Source organism: Fusarium solani (genome assembly GCF_023522795.1).
Source record: "Fusarium solani strain SB1 chromosome Unknown bctg00000008, whole genome shotgun sequence".
In the NCBI taxonomy this organism is placed as follows: Eukaryota; Fungi; Ascomycota; class Sordariomycetes; order Hypocreales; family Nectriaceae; genus Fusarium; species Fusarium solani.
In genome coordinates, this window is record NW_027072148.1 from 2,346,367 (window position 1) to 2,367,029 (window position 20,663).

At 54.1% G+C, this 20,663-nt stretch overlaps 10 protein-coding genes across 10 annotated transcripts; 4 read left to right on the top strand and 6 right to left on the bottom strand.

Moving 5' to 3' along the window:
* Positions 1-344: 344 nt before the first annotated feature.
* MRS44_012796 (uncharacterized protein) lies at positions 345-1,275 on the bottom strand (the record flags this gene model as incomplete). Its single annotated transcript, XM_065618917.1, has 4 exons — positions 345-504; positions 562-797; positions 859-1,151; positions 1,224-1,275. 4 exons carry the CDS (start codon positions 1,273-1,275, stop codon positions 345-347), a joined length of 741 nt encoding a protein of 246 aa, XP_065474989.1.
* Positions 1,276-2,007: 732 nt separating this feature from the next.
* On the bottom strand, positions 2,008-4,937 carry MRS44_012797 (uncharacterized protein; the record flags this gene model as incomplete). The annotated part of the gene is made up of 3 exons (XM_065618918.1): positions 2,008-2,250; positions 2,305-4,692; positions 4,845-4,937. 3 exons carry the CDS (start codon positions 4,935-4,937, stop codon positions 2,008-2,010), a joined length of 2,724 nt encoding a protein of 907 aa, XP_065474990.1.
* Positions 4,938-5,250: 313 nt separating this feature from the next.
* On the top strand, positions 5,251-6,216 carry MRS44_012798 (uncharacterized protein; the record flags this gene model as incomplete). The annotated part of the gene is made up of 5 exons (XM_046269349.2): positions 5,251-5,405; positions 5,459-5,817; positions 5,890-6,044; positions 6,102-6,118; positions 6,165-6,216. 5 exons carry the CDS (start codon positions 5,251-5,253, stop codon positions 6,214-6,216), a joined length of 738 nt encoding a protein of 245 aa, XP_046132736.1.
* Positions 6,217-6,327: 111 nt separating this feature from the next.
* MRS44_012799 (uncharacterized protein) lies at positions 6,328-6,878 on the bottom strand (the record flags this gene model as incomplete). Its single annotated transcript, XM_046281102.1, has 4 exons — positions 6,328-6,476; positions 6,537-6,584; positions 6,639-6,777; positions 6,834-6,878. 4 exons carry the CDS (start codon positions 6,876-6,878, stop codon positions 6,328-6,330), a joined length of 381 nt encoding a protein of 126 aa, XP_046132735.1.
* Positions 6,879-8,197: 1,319 nt separating this feature from the next.
* MRS44_012800 (uncharacterized protein) lies at positions 8,198-10,714 on the top strand (the record flags this gene model as incomplete). Its single annotated transcript, XM_065618919.1, has 15 exons — positions 8,198-8,493; positions 8,552-8,695; positions 8,861-8,926; positions 8,982-9,216; positions 9,278-9,315; positions 9,370-9,439; positions 9,495-9,534; positions 9,581-9,636; positions 9,689-9,731; positions 9,779-9,861; positions 9,910-10,069; positions 10,191-10,353; positions 10,408-10,437; positions 10,502-10,587; positions 10,641-10,714. The coding sequence occupies 15 exons, from the start codon at positions 8,198-8,200 to the stop codon at positions 10,712-10,714; spliced, it is 1,584 nt and encodes a 527-aa protein (XP_065474991.1).
* Positions 10,715-10,783: 69 nt separating this feature from the next.
* MRS44_012801 (uncharacterized protein) lies at positions 10,784-12,325 on the bottom strand (the record flags this gene model as incomplete). Its single annotated transcript, XM_065618920.1, has 4 exons — positions 10,784-11,039; positions 11,246-11,318; positions 11,479-11,632; positions 12,020-12,325. 4 exons carry the CDS (start codon positions 12,323-12,325, stop codon positions 10,784-10,786), a joined length of 789 nt encoding a protein of 262 aa, XP_065474992.1.
* Positions 12,326-12,597: 272 nt separating this feature from the next.
* MRS44_012802 (uncharacterized protein) lies at positions 12,598-13,095 on the top strand (the record flags this gene model as incomplete). The annotated part of the gene is made up of 1 exon (XM_065618921.1): positions 12,598-13,095. One exon carries the CDS (start codon positions 12,598-12,600, stop codon positions 13,093-13,095), a length of 498 nt encoding a protein of 165 aa, XP_065474993.1.
* A 1,005-nt stretch (positions 13,096-14,100) lies between these two features.
* On the top strand, positions 14,101-15,129 carry MRS44_012803 (40S ribosomal protein eS1; the record flags this gene model as incomplete). The annotated part of the gene is made up of 5 exons (XM_046273787.2): positions 14,101-14,114; positions 14,171-14,255; positions 14,326-14,351; positions 14,416-14,917; positions 14,986-15,129. The coding sequence occupies 5 exons, from the start codon at positions 14,101-14,103 to the stop codon at positions 15,127-15,129; spliced, it is 771 nt and encodes a 256-aa protein (XP_046132732.1).
* A 500-nt stretch (positions 15,130-15,629) lies between these two features.
* Positions 15,630-16,834, bottom strand: MRS44_012804 (uncharacterized protein; the record flags this gene model as incomplete). Its single annotated transcript, XM_065618922.1, has 5 exons — positions 15,630-15,661; positions 15,720-16,219; positions 16,273-16,397; positions 16,458-16,497; positions 16,548-16,834. 5 exons carry the CDS (start codon positions 16,832-16,834, stop codon positions 15,630-15,632), a joined length of 984 nt encoding a protein of 327 aa, XP_065474994.1.
* Positions 16,835-17,180: 346 nt separating this feature from the next.
* On the bottom strand, positions 17,181-20,466 carry MRS44_012805 (uncharacterized protein; the record flags this gene model as incomplete). Its single annotated transcript, XM_046278506.2, has 7 exons — positions 17,181-18,890; positions 18,941-19,034; positions 19,091-19,375; positions 19,428-19,531; positions 19,589-19,671; positions 19,717-19,851; positions 19,902-20,466. The coding sequence occupies 7 exons, from the start codon at positions 20,464-20,466 to the stop codon at positions 17,181-17,183; spliced, it is 2,976 nt and encodes a 991-aa protein (XP_046132731.2).
* Positions 20,467-20,663: the final 197 nt, after the last annotated feature.

Sequence of the window (20,663 nt, forward strand, 5' to 3'; positions counted from 1 at the left end):
ATCAGGAACCAATTACCTAACCTGGGACCGGGGACGTGAAAAAAAAAGACAGATAGCACCTCTCGGTAGTTGCGAGCTGCCTCTGCAGCTATTGTCAACCCCATGTCCAAGCTAACAAGTTCCCTGGCGTCAGTCACGAATCAGGACATCATCCCGGCCATGAGTCAGGGCAGGGATGGGTTCTTCCAAAGAAAATTCTAAACCAAAAAAACCAAACCCGTTGATTGAACCGTATACTCTAGTTGTAAAAAAGGCAGAAGACAAGACATGAAGAGGAAATGACAAGACAAGGACAAGTTGGCAGTCATCGATGGCTGCGTACAAAATCTGATACCACGGAGAATTTAGCCATAAACAGGACTCTGAACCAAGCCCATGCCCTGGCCATCCCGAACCACCTTGTGCCCTGTGAAACGACAGGACAGGGCCTGGGCGCCTGGGTTTTTGCCCCGCGGCTCCGAATCATCATCGTGATCGTGGTCGCCTGGGTGTTGGAATGGGCTTCTTGGGGGGTAAAAGAGAGTTTCGCAATTGCCTCACATCAGGACGCAATTGCCTCACATCAGGACGCAATTGCTCTTCGCAGGCGCTTCGCCGGGGTTCTGCGACTTCTCGATCTGCGCTATCAAGAGCTCAAAGGCCTTGCCCACGTTCTCGTTGTACCGCGCGCTCGCCTCGGTCCAGCCGCACTGGATCTTCTCGGCGAGCTTCTGCCCGTCTTCGGGAGTGACTTGCCGTTGCTCGGGTCGCAGATCGCTCTTGTTGCCCACGATGACGATGGGGACGGACTCGGTGCCCTAGACGATCAACTGTCAGCTTTCTCGCGCTCTCGTCGCAGAGGTATCTCCCCCCACTCACCAGGTGGTTTAGAATCTTTTCCCGAATGACCTGCACCATCTCGAACGAGGGCAGCGATGATACCGAGTAGACGAGCATGTACCCGTGGATTCCAATAAAATGCTTCGAGTTCAAGATGCTGTACTCGTCTTGGCCTGCCGTGTCGACAATCTCGGTAGAAAAGTCCTGGCCCTTGTACTTGATCATCTTGCTAAACGTGTTCTCGATCGTGGGGTAGTAGCTGTCGACGAAGTGGCCGTCCACGAACCGCACCGCTAGAGACGACTTGCCTGTTTGATCCATCTCTGTCAGCTCTGTCTGCACCCGACACTTGCAGAAGCAAATTCCAACATCGAGAGGGGGGATCAGTACGGATCAATACTCACCGACCGAGCGGCTGCCGACAATGGCGACCTTTCTTTGCTTGGGGGAAGGCATGGTGGAACAGCGTCCTGTCGCGATCGCACACGCAGGGCGAGAGAGTGAGTGGAACAAGAGAAGGGCAGTTGGAGAAACTGCCGCTTGGTTTGGAGCCGGGTAAAGATGCTGGGGGAGCCCAAAAAGGGAACAGGTGGCGGTACAAAGCCGAGACCTACAGCCGGCGCAGTCACAGTTACGGACGAAAACGAAACGGATGGGAGTTGATGGGCGACGGGATGTATGATCGGAGTTTGGATGGATGATGCCAGTGTAACAGCCTGGAAGTTCAGGTGTACGTCAAGTGTAAGTGTCAGTGCAACCCGCGGGCAGACAAGACAGACAGACTGAACCGACTTGCGTCCAGTCCAGTCCCAAGTTAACTAAACCCCCCCACCGGATCTCCCCCTCCCTCCCCTTGCATCATACCTGAGGTAACTTTGGCCCGTGCAGGTGACGCCTAAACTTTCCGGGATTGCTGGTTAGTTAGTTGTGCTCCTCGCTGGCTGCATACTGGTTGGTTATCCGTCACGCCCAAGCCGGATATGTGCATATCAGCCTCCCTGACGAAATGGTCTTCATGTTGGGTTATCAAGCTCACATTGTAGCATCATCGACTTTGAAGCAGGTATGTCATAAGAGTTGTTCTCAAAGCACATATCCGTCGCCTTTGGACTTTATATCCCTCTCCTACAAGCAAAGCCTCTAGTTTAGTATAACGCCCAGGATGCTCACCAGCTCAACCGGTATCATCTATTTCATCCGCTGCCGTATTTGGAGGTCGTTGACAAGCCCCTCGAGCTCTGTCACCTTGTTGTCCACGGACCTGTACATTCCGATGAACTCTTGGATCGATGAGATGAGGCTCGAGATCCCTCCACTTCCCGCCTGCTCTGCGAACCGTTGTCGTGCTGAGTCTATAAGCGACAGGTAACCCAGCAGCACCGCGAGATACCCGAAAGCCACAGTGAGTTGTGACTTTTCCACAGAGTCGGCCTGAATCACTCTTGTTAGCTCCGATATGTACATGAATTGGAAGAAAAGGCTTACCTCGCTCATCGAGGCCTGGTTCTGTAGGTACAAGGTCACCAGGCCGTCCAATGGCTCACCGGCGATGTTAGCGCGAGCAGGTGGGCAATGCTCCAAGATGTTGATTGCCACACCGAGCACTAGGAGGAGTCCATCATAAGTTTCCCCTCGTAGGCGTCGGTTGCTCAGTGCATCCAGCGCTGATTTGAACCCTGCACGCATGCAGCTGGAAAGTCTCGCCAGTAGAACCTCGTCGTTGAAGGCTGCTGCTCCATGTGCCGTGTTTGACATGTTGATCGAGAGTTTGAGTGTTGTAGTCTCGACACTGCCAGGCTTTTCTGGCCATTGCCGCAGACTGTTGTTGAGGAAGCAGGCAACCTTGGATGTCTGCTGAGATACCCATGAGACCTCCTCTTCATCGCCCACAGCTTGGCTTGATTGTGTCTCCAGAATTGAGACCACAAGAGCAAACACCGCATTGGTGCTCGGGTCTGCAGTTGTGCAACGTTCCATGATGACTGTGAGATCGCTTTCAATGTCTCTGATGACCCCTGAAGACTGTAGAGGATCAACGCGCTGACATACTATGTTCAGCAACTGCAGAGCAAGCGTCTGGGGTGACAGCTCCTGAAGGTGACGTCCTTGCCAAATATCCATCTTCATCAGAAGCGTCTTGACTTGGCTGACTGAAGCTCTGCTCATCTTGGAGAGTCTCATTTTTCGTTGCACAATCTCATCAATGTCCTCGGACGCATGCAAGAGGACACCGAGCAACTTGCCTAGGCCGTCCTCTACCAGCTGTCGCAGGAGATGCGCTGCATCACTGAAGTTTAGAAACGTGACGAGGACGGCCGTTAGAGCAAACCCGCTGATCACATCTTCCTCTTGACCGATGTTGGAAGCAATTTTATCGCGGGTGGCATGGTCACGGAACTGGCCGATGAAGTCCTTGTTCTGTAGTTTCTGTGCAAGCTCCAGTAGCGCATTCCTCCTCATGGTTGAGGGAGAACTGCTGGGGGTTCCTATCCGCGCGAGCAGATCCTCCATCTCGTCGGCGAATCGATTATTCGCTCCCGCCCGCCGCAACTCGTGCACGCTCTTGATTGCGGGACGCACATCTCCGTCCTCATCCAGGTCGTCATCGCTCATATCAAAGGGGTCCGGGTTTATAGGTGGCGGGGGTGGTGAAGCGAGCAGCGCGTCCAACTCTTCCTCTGTGGTAGCCATGCCTGCCCCCATTCCAGGCTCGCTGAGTTTCGAGGACTCGCTTAGAATCGATCGAGATTGTCCATAGGTATACTTTATTCGCCTCCCTTGAACGCCCGCAGGGCGAGCTCTCGGCCGAATGACTGCATCTTGAGAATTGTACTGGGAGTTGGTTTGAGAGTTGTCTTGTGATTGCTGCGAAGGCGTTGCCACCCCGCTGTACACAGGCGATGGCGGGCTGTGATGGTCGACTTCTGGAGCTGAATCGTCGGAATCTGGGCTATCCGGTCGTTGGGCGGCAAGCGCATCAATCAATCGTGGACGTCGCTTCTTAGGCCTCGTCACCTCTGGCTCGCGGTTCTTAGGAATCGGCGTCGGTCCGAGGCTGGATTTAGTTGCTGATACATCAGACTTGCTTCGAGGTAGAAGGCGGGAACGAGCGCCTGCGTCTTTAGGGCTCTTTTTCATCAAGGGTTCGCAACGAGGGAGATCAGGGATCTTGGCATCGTTCTGTGATGTTGCGGCTGGCGGATGTCGTGGAAGCGTCTTCGTCGTAGGCTTTGGTTGCTTCTGTGGCGAAGGAGCTCCATCATCATCCATCGACTCTGCAAGCGCAGCTTGAAGGCGCTTTCGCTTCTTCGAGTCTGTCGCATCTCGCGACTCCGTCTTCTGTCCTTCCCCGGCTTTCGCGCGGCTTGACCCATCGGGCGCGCTCGGTCGGCTGTTAACATGGAGTCTCGGGGATGGATCCGATGTTGATCTTGGGAGCGAGGGCACCGATGGTTTTGCGACAGGTTCGGCGGGCTCGACGTGGCTTGATGATGTCGTGTACGATTCGGCAGTTCGCAGCGGCATCGCACTCTGCATATGCCTCTTGCGCGAGGGCTTGCCATACGTCACCAGCTTCCGCGGGGTGGGCGCGGTTGAGCCATTTCGCGATGCCATCGCGACCGTGTCGTTTGAGACGACGGTGACGGAGGCTGGGATGGGATTAAGCCATATACCTAGGGCCTGGGTGAGGCGACGTGATGCGAGATGGCCAGGTGAACAAGGGAATCGATGATTGCCAGAGTACGATTTGAACACAGAGGAAGGAGACGGGTAGGCACGGATTTCTGCAAGCTCGGGTGCTTGCAGTGGGATGACAGGAGGAAGTTGTCCTGGGGGAGGTGCTCGGGTTGATTGAGTGCACCTCAAAGGGTCCTGTAACGTGAGGGCAGTTGTTAACGTTGAAACGTTGCGGCTCTACGGATAGCGACGCCAGGCCTATAGTGTGAATATTGCAAGTGCCAAAAATAAAATAACCAGCCCTTCGACTTTGACTTGTCACTGACACAAAAAGTACCGACGAGTACCTGTTGCGTAGTGGTCTCGGTGCGAACGCAGAAGTACCAGGCGCCATCTCCACTGTTATCAATGCGACGCGGTCGACTCCGGCTTCGTCGCATCGCCATTGGAATCCCCCGCGTGTTGCCCGTGTCTCTGCAGACCCCGTTTTGCGCATATGCAGGTGGCTTCGAAATGGCGGGCAATGCAGGGCTCCAGACTCTTATCCTCGAAGGTTCATATGAAAGATAATTCCTCTCCCACAAGCTCAATCTTCTTATTCATTCTTGGTTTCTTGAAAAGACACAACATTCGACGACCCAACTTCAAAATCATAACCCCACCTGTCCCACCAAAGCTCTGTGGCAGCTCTGAATCTCTCTCCCACTATCAACCGCTTACTCCAAATACCGACGTCAGTTCCAAACCGCTAACATGACGGACAAGACGACCCAGGAGGCTCCCACGACCGGCGTTGGCCCTGAATACCGTGATCACCAGCAGAAGCCTAACGCGACCGTCTCTGTCAATGTCAACCTCGACAATGTTCATGTCCTGCCTCAGACCCCTCAGCTCATTGCTCTCCTGTCGTACGTCTCAGATCCCAATTAGGTCACCACATCACGGAGCTGAGAATGTCTAGGATGATTCGCAGCAAGGAAACAGACCGAGCAGACTTCATCTTTTACTCGAACCGCATCATTCGACTACTGGTCGAGGAGGGTCTCAACCACCTGCCCGTGATTGAGCACACCGTCACCACACCTGTGGGTCGCACCTACAACGGTCTCATGTTCCAGGGCAAGATTTGCGGCGTGTCCATCATGAGAGCTGGCGAGGCTATGGAGCAGGGCCTCCGAGATTGCTGTCGCTCCGTCCGCATTGGCAAGATTCTGATCCAGCGGGACGAAGAGACGGCGCAGCCCAAGTTATTTTACGACAAGCTACCCGAGGACATTGCCCAGAGATGGGTGCTTCTCCTGGATCCCATGTTCGCTACAGGTACTCGATTCTCCTTTCCGCTCTACGGTTTATCCTCTTCACACAGGCAAATATGTTGACCAAATGAAACAGGCGGCTCGGCGACCATGGCGGTTCAGGTCCTCAAGGCGCGAGGCGTGCCGGAGGAGCATATCCTGTTCCTCAACTTGATTGCCAGCCCCGAGGGTGTCAAGAGCTTCTCTGCCAAGTTCCCCCGCTTGAGGGTCGTGACGGCTTTCATCGACCAGGTTCGTCATATCGCTTGCACACATCGCATGAAACCACTGGCTGACCAACATCCACAGGGCCTTGACGAGAAAAAGTATGAAGACTCAAACAAGTCAATGCACAGGCTGACCTTCCAACAGCTATATCGTTCCTGGTCTGGGAGACTTTGGCGACCGTTTTTACACCATTTGAGAGAACCATCGAGGGGGTCATGTGTTCGTTTGTGTCGCAAGCGCATGGAGGGAGGTTGTCGGTTATTGAGTGACGTATGTCTTGGTATTGAAATAGGGCGCATAGAAACGTTCAATAATCATCATACTCGCCCTCGTAGGACCGTCTATCGTCTTCATCGTTATCGACCGCTGACCGGCCGCCCGCGGCACGTCCAGATCCTGCACCGCGAGAGGTTCCGGTGTAACCGGCGTCCGCGCTCTCCCCCTTAGCTACCGAGTCTAATCAAATCAGTCAGCACCTTCTCGCATCATAAAGCATCGGGATATTGGAGGGCGTACCGGCTGCATCAACCCACTCGCCGTAGACGTCGACTGCAGCGGAGAGGTCTGTCGCAAAGTTAGTGGCTGATGCGCCCGAGTCTTGAGATGGCTGTATCGTACAGTTGACGGCACACTGGAATTTTTGTCCGCAGATACGGCAGTCAAGCTGGCCAACGCCAGCCTTCTTGTCAAGCTTGACAGAGACCGAGTTCTCGTGGTTGCAGAAAAGGCATGCGAAAGTTGTAGGCAGGGGGTCGGACTGGCTTTAGCGTGAGCGCGGAGGGTCTTGAGGACCGCTGTGTGTAAACTACAAACCTTCTTGGGCCCCATAGGCTTTTTAGACGACTTGCGCTTTCCCATGGTGGTTTTTTCGGGGTCGCGATCCGGGTCGAAGAATGCGAAAAAGATGCCACCAATATTGCTGATGTTAAGCTTGGGATTGTCGCAAGAAACAAACGCGCCAGGGGTGTTGGTGCGTTATCTTATCAGCAGCCTGATTTCTGTCGCACGTGCTCGGGTCTTTCTTTGTTCACAGTCACTGACTGACCTGGAAAGTGGCATCGACGGCAGGTGTGCTCATAGCGCATGCATCAAGCGGGGGAGGCACACCGAAGAGCCCCGCCCCCGCCTCCCGGCGACCTCCGGCCTCTGAGATCTCTTGCGCCGGATTCCGTTCAACATGCCTAGGTAAGCTAGTTTATCCTTATCAAACAGGTTGGATGGATGGGCAAGGAGGATGATGCCTGGATACATAGCAGGGTAGGTACGGCGGTAACGGTGCGTCTCTTTGTTCAAAGACATGCAGTGTGAATGGAAGGCGTTGGCTTGAGACACACAGGAAAAGCCAAGAGAGGCGCCCAACAAACAGCAAACAGCAAACTTGTGGCCCCTACCGTGTTGCCTTTTCAGTGTCATCCAGAGAGAGATGACGTTCGTCGAGCAACGGGCCTGCCTGGGCTAAGGTCGCCGGCGCCGGCGGCTGGACGCAAGGGGCTCCTCTCCGATTTGGCGGGGTAGCTCCGCCGGCCGCCGGTGGGGACGAGGCTTGAGAGTTTCAATGTGCCGTCTTATCATGTGGCCTCTTATCAGCGAATAGTGAGGAGCTAGATGCAAGCTTCCCGTCAAAGAAACCAGCGACTGGCTATCATGACTTCTCCTTGTTGGGAGAGCTCCCCTCCTGAATGCCTGACAGTTCATGCTAGCCCCTTCATGGCGGCCCGATAAGTGAAAGTTATGATTCTACAGGGGACCTTCCCACGAGGTCTGGTGACCCTGATACGACAGATGAGGCAAGGTCGATGGGTTCCTGCTTGATACCTACGCCTCATTATGTATTACGTGAGGCATCAGGGCGGTCGGGGGGGATAAGAGGATGTCGCTTTCAGTCATGTCGTCCGTGGTCATGAAACTGTCTCGGTAGGTGTTACCTTGTGTTCCGCCGACCGCTCTTCTTGTCCCTCTTCTCTTTTCTCCCCCTTCCTCGTCTTCCAATCTACTTCTCTTTTCTTTTCTTTATTGAATCCCCTCGATCCTCAATTTCCTCACTCCGTCTTTTTGTCTCTCGTCGCATTCAATCAGTACCTACAACTCCGTTCCGTGAACCTCCTGGAACTACCCTAGAGATATACTCCCAACAGCAGTTTCCTTTATCGCCATTGTACAACCCTTGGAATCTCACCATGGAGCCCGGCGATCAGCAGGCCAGCGTCCTAGACGCTCTGCGCGAAATTCAGCGCACTCAATCGCTTCTCGTGAACGCTGTTGAGTCGCTTTCGGGCAAGTCGATAGACGAAGCAGCCGGGTCCAACGGCGACCTCACTGCCAACAGCATCTATGTCCAAGACTCACGCAACGAAGCTGACGAGGGCGAATCGCCTTCCGTGGGATCTCCTCTCGAATCTGCGGACAAATTGAAGGCTCCGGCTCCTCCAACGCCCAGTCAACGCCAAGGCTTTACGTCGCGCATTATCTTGACGTGAGGACCCTCCTCACACATCCCCACCAACACAGGCCACTTACACCAAGGTAAATAGGACGTATCCTAAGCAAATTGGAATCAAGCCTTTGCCTATGGACTGGGGAAACTCAGATCCTCTTAAACGCGGCCCTATCGTAGTTTCCAGGGCTGCCTCCACTATCCGACGTCGTAATGGTTCGTTCAATGTTGCCCGTGATGTGTGCGTGATTCCGTGTTGCTGACGTCCATGCGTGTCATCTAGCTGTTGGAGGTATGTTCTGTCCACATCAATGTCCGTTATTATTCGCTAACAACGTTTTTCAGCCCAGTGAGTTGATTCCGAACCAATTGAGTTATTGCAATGCATACTGAACAAGATTCCCAGTGGTGGTTCGTACTCCATCTACTACGCCCTCGCTGTCGCCAGCAACGAGCTGAACAGCGACCATCGGTTTGCGGCCTTGATCCAAAGAAAGACACACAAAAACTGATGATGCGTTTAACAGACCCGATTTTACCAACACCGAGCCGGCCGCGAAGATTGGTCCCTTCCCTCAATGGGGAGACCCCGGCAAGATCGTGGCGATGGACCCTTGGGGTCATCTTGCCCCCTGGATTTTCAAAGACACCATCGAGAAAGACAACGGTAGGGTTGGAGGCTCGAAATTTGCAACAAGCTTGCTGATAGCATCCCTAGTCGACATTCGACCGACCATTGCCATCACCAAGGCTCATATGAAGGTGGGTGATACTTGATTGAAATCCGAACTGTTGAAGGGGTTGCTGAATATGTTGTCACCAGCTACCCGAGCTTGCCGAGAGTGTCAAGGCCGGACGCTTGTAAGTCTAATCTGGGCGTATTTCGACGTTTTGCATAACTGACGATATTATCAGGGTTCCTGATGGCAAGGTGTGCCTCAATGAGCAGGGTGAACTGGCTGTCACCAAATTCGCCGTTGAGCCTGTAAGCGCTTCTTTGGCAAGTAGACCAAGCTCGTGACTGACCAACTCTTCTTTAGGTCTGGTATCTACCTGGTGTTGCGGAGAGATTTGGCATCGGTAAGACTATAGCATAACCTCCGAAATTGTCACTGACACGATGTAGATGAGGCTACACTCCGACGTTCCCTGTTTGAACACACTGGAGGAAGTTACCCAGAGGTATGCCCATCTTTCAAGTGATCTTAGAAGCCAAAGTGTTGACACATCCAAGTTGATCACTCGCGGAGACATCAAAGTCTTTCTTCCGCCCATTGGTCAGTCACAAAACCTAGCGGGTAGACTGTTCACTAACAACTTCAAGGTGGCCTTACTGTCTACTGCTTCGGGGATCCTGCGAAGATGTCGGATGAGTCTGTTCGACTGTCTCTGAGAATCCACGACGAGGTGCGGCCCCCAACTCTTCCTGTTCGGCCTCAGCTTACCTCTCGCTAGTGCAACGGCAGTGACGTGTTCGGATCTGACATCTGTACTTGCCGACCATACCTCATTTTTGGTATCGAGGAAGCCGTCAAAGAGGCGCAGAATGGTGGAAGTGGCGTAGTCATCTACTTCAGAAAGGAGGGACGAGCCCTGGGAGAAGTTACCAAAGTAAGTGACTTGCTTGTAGACGCAACAGAGTGGATCTAACATGACTGGCAGTATCGTAAGGATGATATCCCTTCGTTTCGGGAACACAACCGGCGTGGAGACTCAGGGTACTAATTCTGGGGTAGTTGTCTACAATGCCCGTAAACGCGGAGCCGATCGAGCATCAGACTATTTCAAGCGGACCGAGAACATTGCCGGGGTCAAGGACATGCGATTCCAGGCTCTGATGCCGGACATCCTGCACTGGCTAGGCATCAAGAAGATTGACAGGATGCTTAGCATGAGCAAGTGAGCGGTTATCGATGGACACGTCAAGGTGAAAACAGCTGACGATGCGCTTAGTATGAAGCACGATGCGATCGTGGGACAGGGGTAAGTTGACAGGAGCCGGAACGCCGGCCGAGCGGACCAAGAGATCCGATTAACGCGCATCTAGGATCCCGATCCATGAGAGAGTCGAGCTTCCCGAGGAGCTGATACCGGCCGACTCGAGAGTCGAGATTGACGCCAAGATTACAGCTGGTATGTTTCATATCGAGGTCTAGAAGATTTCCGGGAACTAACGGAAGATCAAGGCTACTTTACGACGGGCAAACGTATGACGACTGAGGAGCTGCAGGCGGTCCAGGGAAGAATCTGGGAAGAGTAAGCCAAATCAACATCTCATCAACCGAGGAGAAATGGAGCAAGAGACTGATGACTGTGGCAGCTTCGACCACTAAGCCGGACGGGCTGAAGGGCGCGGGACAGGGACGGGAGAGACGTGGCGGACTTGGCTGTCGCGGGGTGCGTCAGCAGCGACCAACTGTGCATGTCGGTCTGGGTCGTTTGGCGTGGGAGGCTCATCTTGATTGATCAGAATCCATACGATGCCACGGTGCCACGGTGCCATCCGCCCATGGTGTTGGGGCTGAGCGCCCCAAAAGAGGTACCCGGTCAAAGTGGGAGGTCGCACAGGGCAATCAGGGGCGATACTGGAAACTTTGGAACGGCCGTTTTCGCAAGCGCCTCCAAGGAGCCGGGTTGTAGAGGTTGCGAGATTTGAAGATGGAGAATGACAGGTCGCTGGTGGAACTCGGGATGGAAGCCTACGGGCCGGCCCCCACGAGGCCGGTGAGGCGGTCATAGGACGTAAATAAGTGTAATTGCGCCTACTTTACCTATGTACAGATACTCTTACCGTTCCCACTTGGAAATTGCATCCTTATCCTTGGGTACACGTGTGATGTGAAGAGCACGTCTTGCTGTAATTTCTGACAAGTGCAAGAATAGAGTGTCTCCTGTGAGGGAAATACTCCGATAGCTGCGCACCCCGGCCTGGAAGGCGATCAATGATCCATCATATTACCATCTCGACGGCAGAGCGGCCGGGGCTGTCGAAAGATGGGAACGTGCTAGACTGGATTTAATTACCCGGAGAGACAACGTGCACATCTTGGCTTCCAGGTACAGCGCGGTTCAGGGCTGCGGGATTGTCCAGCTGTGATGCTGATCCGAGGCTGCTCTGTTTTGCGAATGCCATCACGCCCCCATCATCGTACATGTACAGCGCAACCCCCTCCTCCAACTGCACCATATGCCAGAGGTAGCACGCTAGAGTGGCCTTGGCTGGCAAGGAGCGTAACCGCTGACCCCTCGTGTCTGCTACCGTACTGTATCATTCTCTGCTTCCAGGGAAGATAGTCGCCGTCCGTATCTGCTGCCATGGATGGATGGCATCCAACATGAGCGGTATGCATCTGGGGGACCTGTTGGGTAGCAATGCGACGGTAGCTCGACGGCGGTTTCCATAGTCTCGCTCCCGCGTCCTTACCGACCTTTACCAATAGCTCCGGCCCCGACGCGCCCGAGTCTTGTCTCGCTAGGGCGAGCCTTCACTGGCTTCGTGGGCTAGAAGATCCCCGCATGCAACTGCACGGGAAGCCCGCCTGCAGGCCCCGGGGCCCGGGCGTACCCAACGCCAGGGATACTTGGGCCATACACCTCGAGACACGAAGTTGGCACCCAATGCAGCGATGAGCCGACAAGTGGCGAGCAGAAGCTGGCACCCCAGGCACCACAAGGACACTTTCAGGACGGTCCCAGGGCCTGTTGTTGCGTGATGCTGTGGGAAGAGGTGCGTGGTGAATGGCGGGCGACCACGGGTGAATTTGCTGATGCCCTGGCCTGGCCTGGCCTGGTGATGGGATGGCTCATGTCGGGTAGCGGGTGGACCATGTCCGCACTGCCGCCGAAGCTTGATGACTTTTGATGCATCCATGTTTGTCTCTGTACGTACCGTACCGTCGACGCGTTGACTAGTTTGTTGTACCTAGCCTTAGGGGGTGGATGTGGATGCCTTGGTTGTTGTCCTGGTGGTTGCAGATTCATATGTATTGCCAGCTACTGCCGTCCACGGCTTCCACGAACCTTACAGCTTTTGCTTTCTTTCCAATGCTAACCCACCTTTGCCTATATTCCATTTTAATTCACAAGGCTTTGCACCCTTGATTGAACAAGCAAACATCATCACACTCGCACACATATTCGATCATGGCCTCCTTTTCGCGAGACACTCGAAGTGCGGTGAGAGCTCACCGTCGAGACTCGTCGTCGTCATCACACAACACCAGCCGTCAACGACCACGACTTCTCCGCTCCAGCGCGACTGAACCCTCAATCACCACATCCAATGCCATCCGCGGATCACTCGCTGGACCTGGATCGCCACAGAAAGCAACTGATCTGCTGAGCCGCGTTGTCGTCTATGCCCCGCCTCCAGAGCAATCATCAGCCCCAGAGCCGATCCCCCACCGCGCCGAAGCTATTGTCATCTGCCGCGATGATCGAGACCAGTCTCCCACCGGCAGCCCCGGAAGTCAAGACGTAGTCTTGGTTGATTCACCCTCTGGTATGTCGACTCGCAATTACTTCAATCACCTGTTCTGGCCCGAGCTGACACCGACCCAAGGTTACTACTTCAGCTTCCCTAGCTTTGAGGAGTGGAATAGGGACAAGTCGGAGGACATCGACAAGGACTCGGATGATTGAAGGGTGAAGGGGGACGAGGGTGAGGGGAACCGGATGGCCTCGAACCGAGATGGCAGACGACATGACAGCGATGAGCACGACGCGAATCGTTCAACCGGCAGGACCAAGCTCTCGACATAGAGTTGCGCGTCCTGCTGAGGCTCCGTGGAGGAGCAAGTGACAGCGAGGCACAGATCCGGAGGGAGTGGTATCCCGTCGCCCGCCAGCAACCGAACCGCCTCCTCGCATCATCACCAGCCGCGGGAGGACGAGGCTGCGGCGGGCAGGTTACACTCTAGGACCAGGCTGGGTGGATGCCGGTGAAAGGCTTCCTGCCTCATGAGAGGCGACACTGAGACCAATGCTGTACACGATAGATGAGGGACGAACTGCACCTCAATGAGGTGAAGTTACGGGACGAATGAGGAACAAACCAAAAGTCGGGGCCTTTATTAGCGACCCTTGAAAGGCGAACCAGACGCCGAGGTTCTGGATTTCTAGCGATGCATTCTGTAAAACATAGTCGACGAAACAAACATGTACAGCAAGTCACATTTTGTTCATGGGAGTTGTCTGAATGATGGATAGACACCTATTCTGTTTTGATAGGCGACGAATGAGAAAGCGATAAATGCATCGATAACGAACAACACCTATCGCATGCTCTGGCCTTGTCAACCTGTGAAGTTCCAAGCCTCATCACGAATGTCTCACCAGGCACTCGATCGATTCAAGGGGCTGAGGGGCTGGAGAGAAAAGTCTTGGATCTGGCCTGTGGCGGAAACGTGGCTCAGCTGACCCACACACATTTTTCGTCTTTCTCGACACGTGATGTAGGCCACTCTTGCCCTCTCCAAAGCCCACAAGCCTTAGCGCCGGAATAACCATGAGCCGCGAATTTTCGATCCAACTCGCTTAGACCTAAGCTGGTGCACACAAAGCCTGAAATTATTTCGCCCCTCCTCCAATCTCTCCAGTCAGTACCTTCGGTTTTCTCTCCAACGGTTCACACATAGGCCAGCAAACATGGCGGTTGGAAAGTGAGCATCACCACGACGAGCAGCGATGAGGATTATCGACTTACGCGATTCTGCAGGAACAAGAGACTCTCCAAGGGCAAGAAGGGCCTCAAGAAGAAGACGGTCGACCCCTTCACCCGCAAGGACTGGTACTCGATCAAGGTTGGTGGTTTCTCGATGCGATGCGATGCAATGCGCGCTGCTCTGAACACGGCTGACTCAAATTCTCCAGGCCCCTAACCCCTTCAACGTCCGAGAGTGAGTTGCGACGCGAATCGAGAATTTGATATTTTGTGGGCAGCGATTGACCGAATATTTGCAGTGTCGGCAAGACCCTCGTGAACCGGACTACCGGTCTCAAGAACGCCAACGATGCCCTCAAGGGCCGCATCGTCGAGGTCTCCCTCGCCGATCTCCAGAAGGACGAGGACCACGCCTTCCGAAAGGTTCGCCTCCGTGTCGATGAGGTCCAGGGCAAGAACTGCCTGACCAACTTCCACGGCCTCGACTTCACCTCCGACAAGCTCCGATCCCTGGTGCGAAAGTGGCAGACCCTCATTGAGGCCAACGTCACCGTCAAGACCACCGACGACTACCTCATCCGCCTCTTCGCCATCGCCTTCACCAAGCGACGCCCCAACCAGATCAAGAAGACCACCTACGCTGCCTCCTCCCAGATTCGGGCCATCCGACGCAAGATGACCGACATCATCCAGCGTGAGGCTTCCAGCTGCACCCTCACCCAGCTCACCTCCAAGCTCATTCCCGAGGTCATTGGCCGCGAGATTGAGAAGTCCACCCAGGGCATCTACCCCCTCCAGAACGTGAGTCGAAACCCCCGCATTTTTACTGCCATTGGAAATTTTCTGTGCGCTGACACGCCACCCAACAGGTCCACATCCGAAAGGTCAAGCTGCTCAAGGCCCCCAAGTTCGACCTTGGTGCCTTGATGGCTCTGCACGGCGAGTCGGGTACGGATGACCAGGGCCAGAAGGTTGAGCGGGAGTTCAAGGAGCGTGTTCTCGAGGAGGTTTAAAAGGCTTTTTGGCTTGTTGGCGCGGGGAGGGCATAGGGACCTCGCGGCTAATAAACTCATCCCTGGCACTGTTTCGGTCATCGCAAATGGCGTAGCATCACAAGGGCGGCTAGGGGATTGGGTCATGTCTCTTTGAATGGTAAAAAAACGTTCAGTCAAAAAGGCGAATGGTTTACGACGCGTGACCTGGTTACGATGATGCTGTGACGATTTGGCTTGGTCATGTAGCTAAAGAGAGATACTGCTGAGCCGAGATGAGTGAGCCGCAGGTAGACACAAACCGAGCTGATACCCTGTGAATTTTGCTTGGCTCGCTTGACTGCAGTGGTTCTGAAGAGTAGGTATGCAACCTGACGCCACACGAATGAGAAATGTAATCAATTCTAGTGGCCCTCGTCTATTGTCTATGATACCTAGGGTAATGTTACACAGGCAGTTTCTCCATACTGTCCAAAATCGAGGCCGAGAGCGGACTCGCCACCCTTCACGCATTTACAAGTTTACTCGGGCTTCTGGAGAAACTCGACAACCGCTATCGACAATTAGCCTCTGCTACCCCTCGGATTGGAACTATATCAATTGATACTTACCTTGCCTGAAGGCTTCAGGCTGCTCAGAAATGAGCCAGTGCCCGGCATCTACGTCGACAAGACGGAACTTGGGGAAGAACTGGCCGATCAAGGGGATGAGTTCGTCCGGAACATATTTACTCTTGGTGCCTCGCACAAACAGGGCGGGCTTCTCGAATCGGATCTCGTTGGGGTCCTTGTAGGGAAAGTCTCCGAGGTTGTCCAGAGACTTGCCTAGGATGTCCAGAGGGATGCGGAACTTGCGGAACTTTTCGCCTGGGGGCTGATACATGTTGCCCAACAGGAACTGTCGGATGGCGAGGGACTCTTCGTACTCGCTAAGAATCTTGTCGGCCTCGGCCTGACGGGTGACGTTTGCGTCGTTGATCTTCTTCATGCCGCGAACATACTCGGCAAAGTCCCTGCTGAGGGTCACGTCTACGGGGGCGTTGTCAACGGCTACGATGTCGGCCACAAGTTCCGGAGAGCGCAGGGCCAGAGCCATTGAAGTCTTGGCACCCCTGAGTTTCGATCAGCGTGTCGGTCCGTTTACAGAAGTCGTATGAGTACTTACATTGAGTGACCGATGAGTGTCGTGTCAGTGAGACCATGTCCTTCGATGAACACTGCTACATCCTGGGCCATGGCAAGGTAGTCATGCTGGGTGCTGTGAGGCGACTCGCCATGGTTTCTGAGATCCTGTGAATTGATCGTTGAGTTTCAACCGCGCTGTATCCTTGATTGGCTGGATGTGCCTACCAAGGCGTACACATATCGTCCAAGATCCCGGGCTAGGGCTCTGTTCCGTTGTTAGGGCTCAATTGGTGGCAACACATGGGAATTACCAACTTGCTGATGGCTCTGTTGTTCTTCTTGGATCCGAATAGTCCGTGAAGAAAGAGAATGGGAGCTTTCCTCTTGTCGGTAACAGGACGCGGTGGTTCATGTAGATCATAGACCAATGGGCCAACGGCCTGGGAGTACAGTCTTATCCTTGCAGATGTAGCCTGAAGACCCTGACGGCCAACAGCAGGGGCCGTCGTCGTCGCTATCCTTCGTAGGGAGAACATGTTTCCTGTCACGATGAGAGACAAAGATGTTTGTTCAAGAAGCCGATTAGATGTCAAAGTTGCCATTTTCGGTAAGACTGAACCAATCGGAACCGCTTTGCTGCATATATGCTTCTAAGGTACATAGATTGAAAATGGTCTCAAGTGGGCCATGATGTCACAACTTTTTGGTCGCCCATGCCTTTTGCTCGCTGAGGAAACAAAACAAAACAATTATTTTACACACTTCGCGATGATGCTCACCACAATAACCGACAAAAGAAATGGAGAGAGAAGGAAACGATAGACGCCGAACGATCACCAGATACACGACGCTCGACCTGGTAACATGCTGTAGGAGGAAAGATTAAGAAACGAAGCCTGAAGGAGGCACAGTCGAGAAGAGTAAGGGAATTGAGAGTGTTTGGACAGCTTAGCTGTCCCAGATGGCACCGTACGCCGGTATACCACGCGATTCGAGACCGTATACGATCTTCTTTGTTATCTTTTCGTTGGCGATTACAATCACGGCCTCGGCGTCAAAGGCCTTGGCCATATTGAAGCCCATTCGAACAAGGTCTGGTCGACCCTCTTTTTTGGTGTCGTGGATGACAGCGCCTGGAACATGCCTGCGGATTAGGCCAACGATTTCCTTGCCAAAGGTCTCCTCTGGCCGTGGCGTGGACCAGATCAGCTGGGTAGGACACGACTGCCGGGTAATATGTCCAAGCAGTGGCCCAATTCCAGACCCCGTGCCGATAAGCACGATGCGGTTGAACAGAGTCGCGACACGCATCACCCCACATGTCGGCACACCACGCACCCACAGCGCACTGGGAGGGTTCTGGATACAGGAACGCGTCCAATCGCCGGCGTTGGAGACCACTAGCGAGTATCCTTTGGCATGATGAGTCGCCTCTGGGTTGGGGATGGTCGCAAACGAGTGCCACTCGACCAAGGGTCGCCGCGAGATGCGCGTGAAGCTTCCATTTACGGGCACGGTGTAGTCAAAGTGCAGCCGGATTGCATGGTTGGAGAGGACTTCCGCCTCGACTGGCACCTTGCGAAGGAAGAACCATGAGGAGGCGATACTGCAGGTTGCCACGACCAGGAGCCAGAAGTCTGGACTCTTGACCGCTGCTAGACCGAGGTCTTGGTCTTTAGGCCGAGAGTCGTTAATGGCAAGGATTATGCGCACCCAGAACATGGCCAATGCTGTCCAGCCAGCAAAGCGATGGAAGCGTTCAAAGAGATTGTGATATTGTTTCCGGAACGATGGCCATGCAGTCGCCACCATGGAACACAGCAACCCGCACAGCAGCCACGACACCACCTGAGTGGCCAGGGAGCCCGATGTGTGTCCTTCGCAGAAGCCTGCATTGCAGACGGTGCCGCGGACCGTTGAGATAACCAGCCATGCGGTCGCACAAACCCCCGCGCCGGAGTGAACACCACCCAGGTGATAAATCTTGGCGCAACGGGTCCTAATCCATAGCGGCAGTTGTCTTGGTACCGAGCAGGCAACGGTGTACAGGACGTTGATCATGCTGTCCTGGCGCACGAGCACTGCAGTTGCGAGGTTGATGGCGGTAATGGTACCCAGCCATTCAGACCTTGGCTGAAGGGTGATCACGCAGATCAATGCGGCCAAGTTTAGTATCCCGATCAGACTGAACAAGGTGCGATAGACGATGAAGATTCTGTATCTCAGACCCCTGAACGGCTGCTTGGTCGTCTTGTCAGGCAAGTCGCGCATCAGGTCTGGTTTCTCCACCACCGTCGATAGAGTCGACATGGAAGAGTGCGACTTGAGCTCGCCATGGTCAGACACGCCCTTCGTATTCTCGTCATGGTGTGTAGATGGCTCTGCATTGCATAGCTTGGCCAATGCCAATGCCTTGAGTGCGTTCTTGTCTACTTTGCCGTTGGCAGTTGAGGGGAGGTCATCCAGGAGGTGGAGGTGTGTTGGGATGGCGTAGTAGGGTTGGTGTTGCTGCGTGTGCTTGAGGATGGTGGTTACATCGCTCCCGCATGGCGAAGTGAACCCATGGATCTGCCCGTTGATCAGCATCGCAGCCGCCCGAGACACGCCGGGGGCGGATGCGAGGGAGGCGGACACGCCATCAAGCTCCACGCGGAAACCCTAGCCAAGTCAGATTGGGATGACAGATGGAAGACGAGATTCAGACGAACCTTTACTTTGACTTGATCGTCTACGCGGCCGAGGATTTCGATTGAACCGTCTTGTCGCCATCGTCCAAGATCACCGGTGTTATACATAGTGGACCTGGCATTCATGGGTCAGCCTGCTCTAACGCAGGGTTTGCTCTCAACACCACTTACCCATCATTGGCAAACCGATCCGGTTTGTATTTGTCTTTTGCCTTGTTTTCGAGTCCAATATAGCCTCGAGAAACTCCCAGTCCGCCCGCCCACATGACACCTGCGGCACCCACACCGAGTTGCTTACCGTCCTCGCCCAGGATGTACACCTTGTTGTTTGGGGTTGGCTGACCAATTGTCAATTCTTGTCCCACAATGTGCTTTTGCATGGTGTTGACAATCGTTGTCTCGGTCGGGCCGCAGCAGTTCCAGTACGTGCCGTGGGTGGCCCATAGGTCGGCAAGACTGGGGACAGGTCAGCGAGGGAGCAGGAATGCAGTCTCCGCAGGCGACTTACCCCTTGGTAGTCGGCTCACCCGCCGTAGCGACCGTTTTTATTCTGGGGAACTGAGAAGGATGGTACTTGGAAAGGATCGTGGGAGTGCAGATCAAGACGTCAATCTGTCTTTGTTGTCAGTTGGCCTGGTCAATGCTTCACACAACAAAGGACTGACGGACCTGCTGCAGCGTCGGCTCCCAGTCGGAGCCCCGGAGGACAAGTGTTCCTCCGTTGCATAAGCATGCAAAGATTTCCCACGCCGCTATCTGGGTTAGCATTGATGGTGATATCAGGATGATATACCTACCCATGTCGAAGCTGATGTTGAGAACCGATCCCACACAGGTCCCGGCTGAAACCCCTAGGTTTCCGGGAAAGAGGCACACCAGATTGGCGACATTCTTGTGTGTTACATCGACTCCTTTCGGCTGTCCTGTGGTTCCTGTGATATTGTCAGCGAGAGTCCATGGACATATGCATCTTTTGACTTACCGGATGTGTATATCACGTAGCAGCCTCCGTCCGGTGTTGAGAGGTCGACATGATTGCCTTGATTCGGCTCAAAAGATGTGGTCTTGGCTTCGTCAATGACTACAACGGTCTGATCTGGATGCTGAGTGGTGATGCGATGCTTGGTTGATGATAGACAAAGGACGACACCCGACTCAGACTCTTCCAGAATCCGACGAATCGTCTCATCAGGTACAACGCCACCATCGAGAGGGATGTACTGGGCGCCGCAGGATAGAATCGCCCAGATACCAACTACCATGTCTAGCCCTCGTTTGACGACAAGTGGGATCCTCGAGTTCGGGACTACCCCTTGAGCTCTGAGCTGGACGGCCAAGCTCTGAGCTCGTCCAGCAAGTTCCGCATAGGTCAACTCCCTCGGAGATGCCGAGAGATCACGAACGGCTGTGGCATCTGGACAGACTGTTGCATGGTGATAGAAAGCGGCAGTGACAGTAGGGAATGGACGCTCGAGAAGCTCCCCGTGGCCAAGCCGGCCTTGAGACTCGGGGTGGCGATCTCCCGGCCGGGTATTTGTCACGGTCATGATGAAAAGAACTCTGAAAAGAGAAAATGAAGGTAAGAAGAGACAATGCTGATTGTTGACCGTTGTGGTTGACCCTGAGATATCCCTCGAGACTTATATAGTCTTAGACGACGTGGCGGCGGTGGCAACTCACCCTCGCCAAGTTGATTCAGTGATTCAGTCGTTCATCTTGATGGACGTGAATTCAATAACCAGGA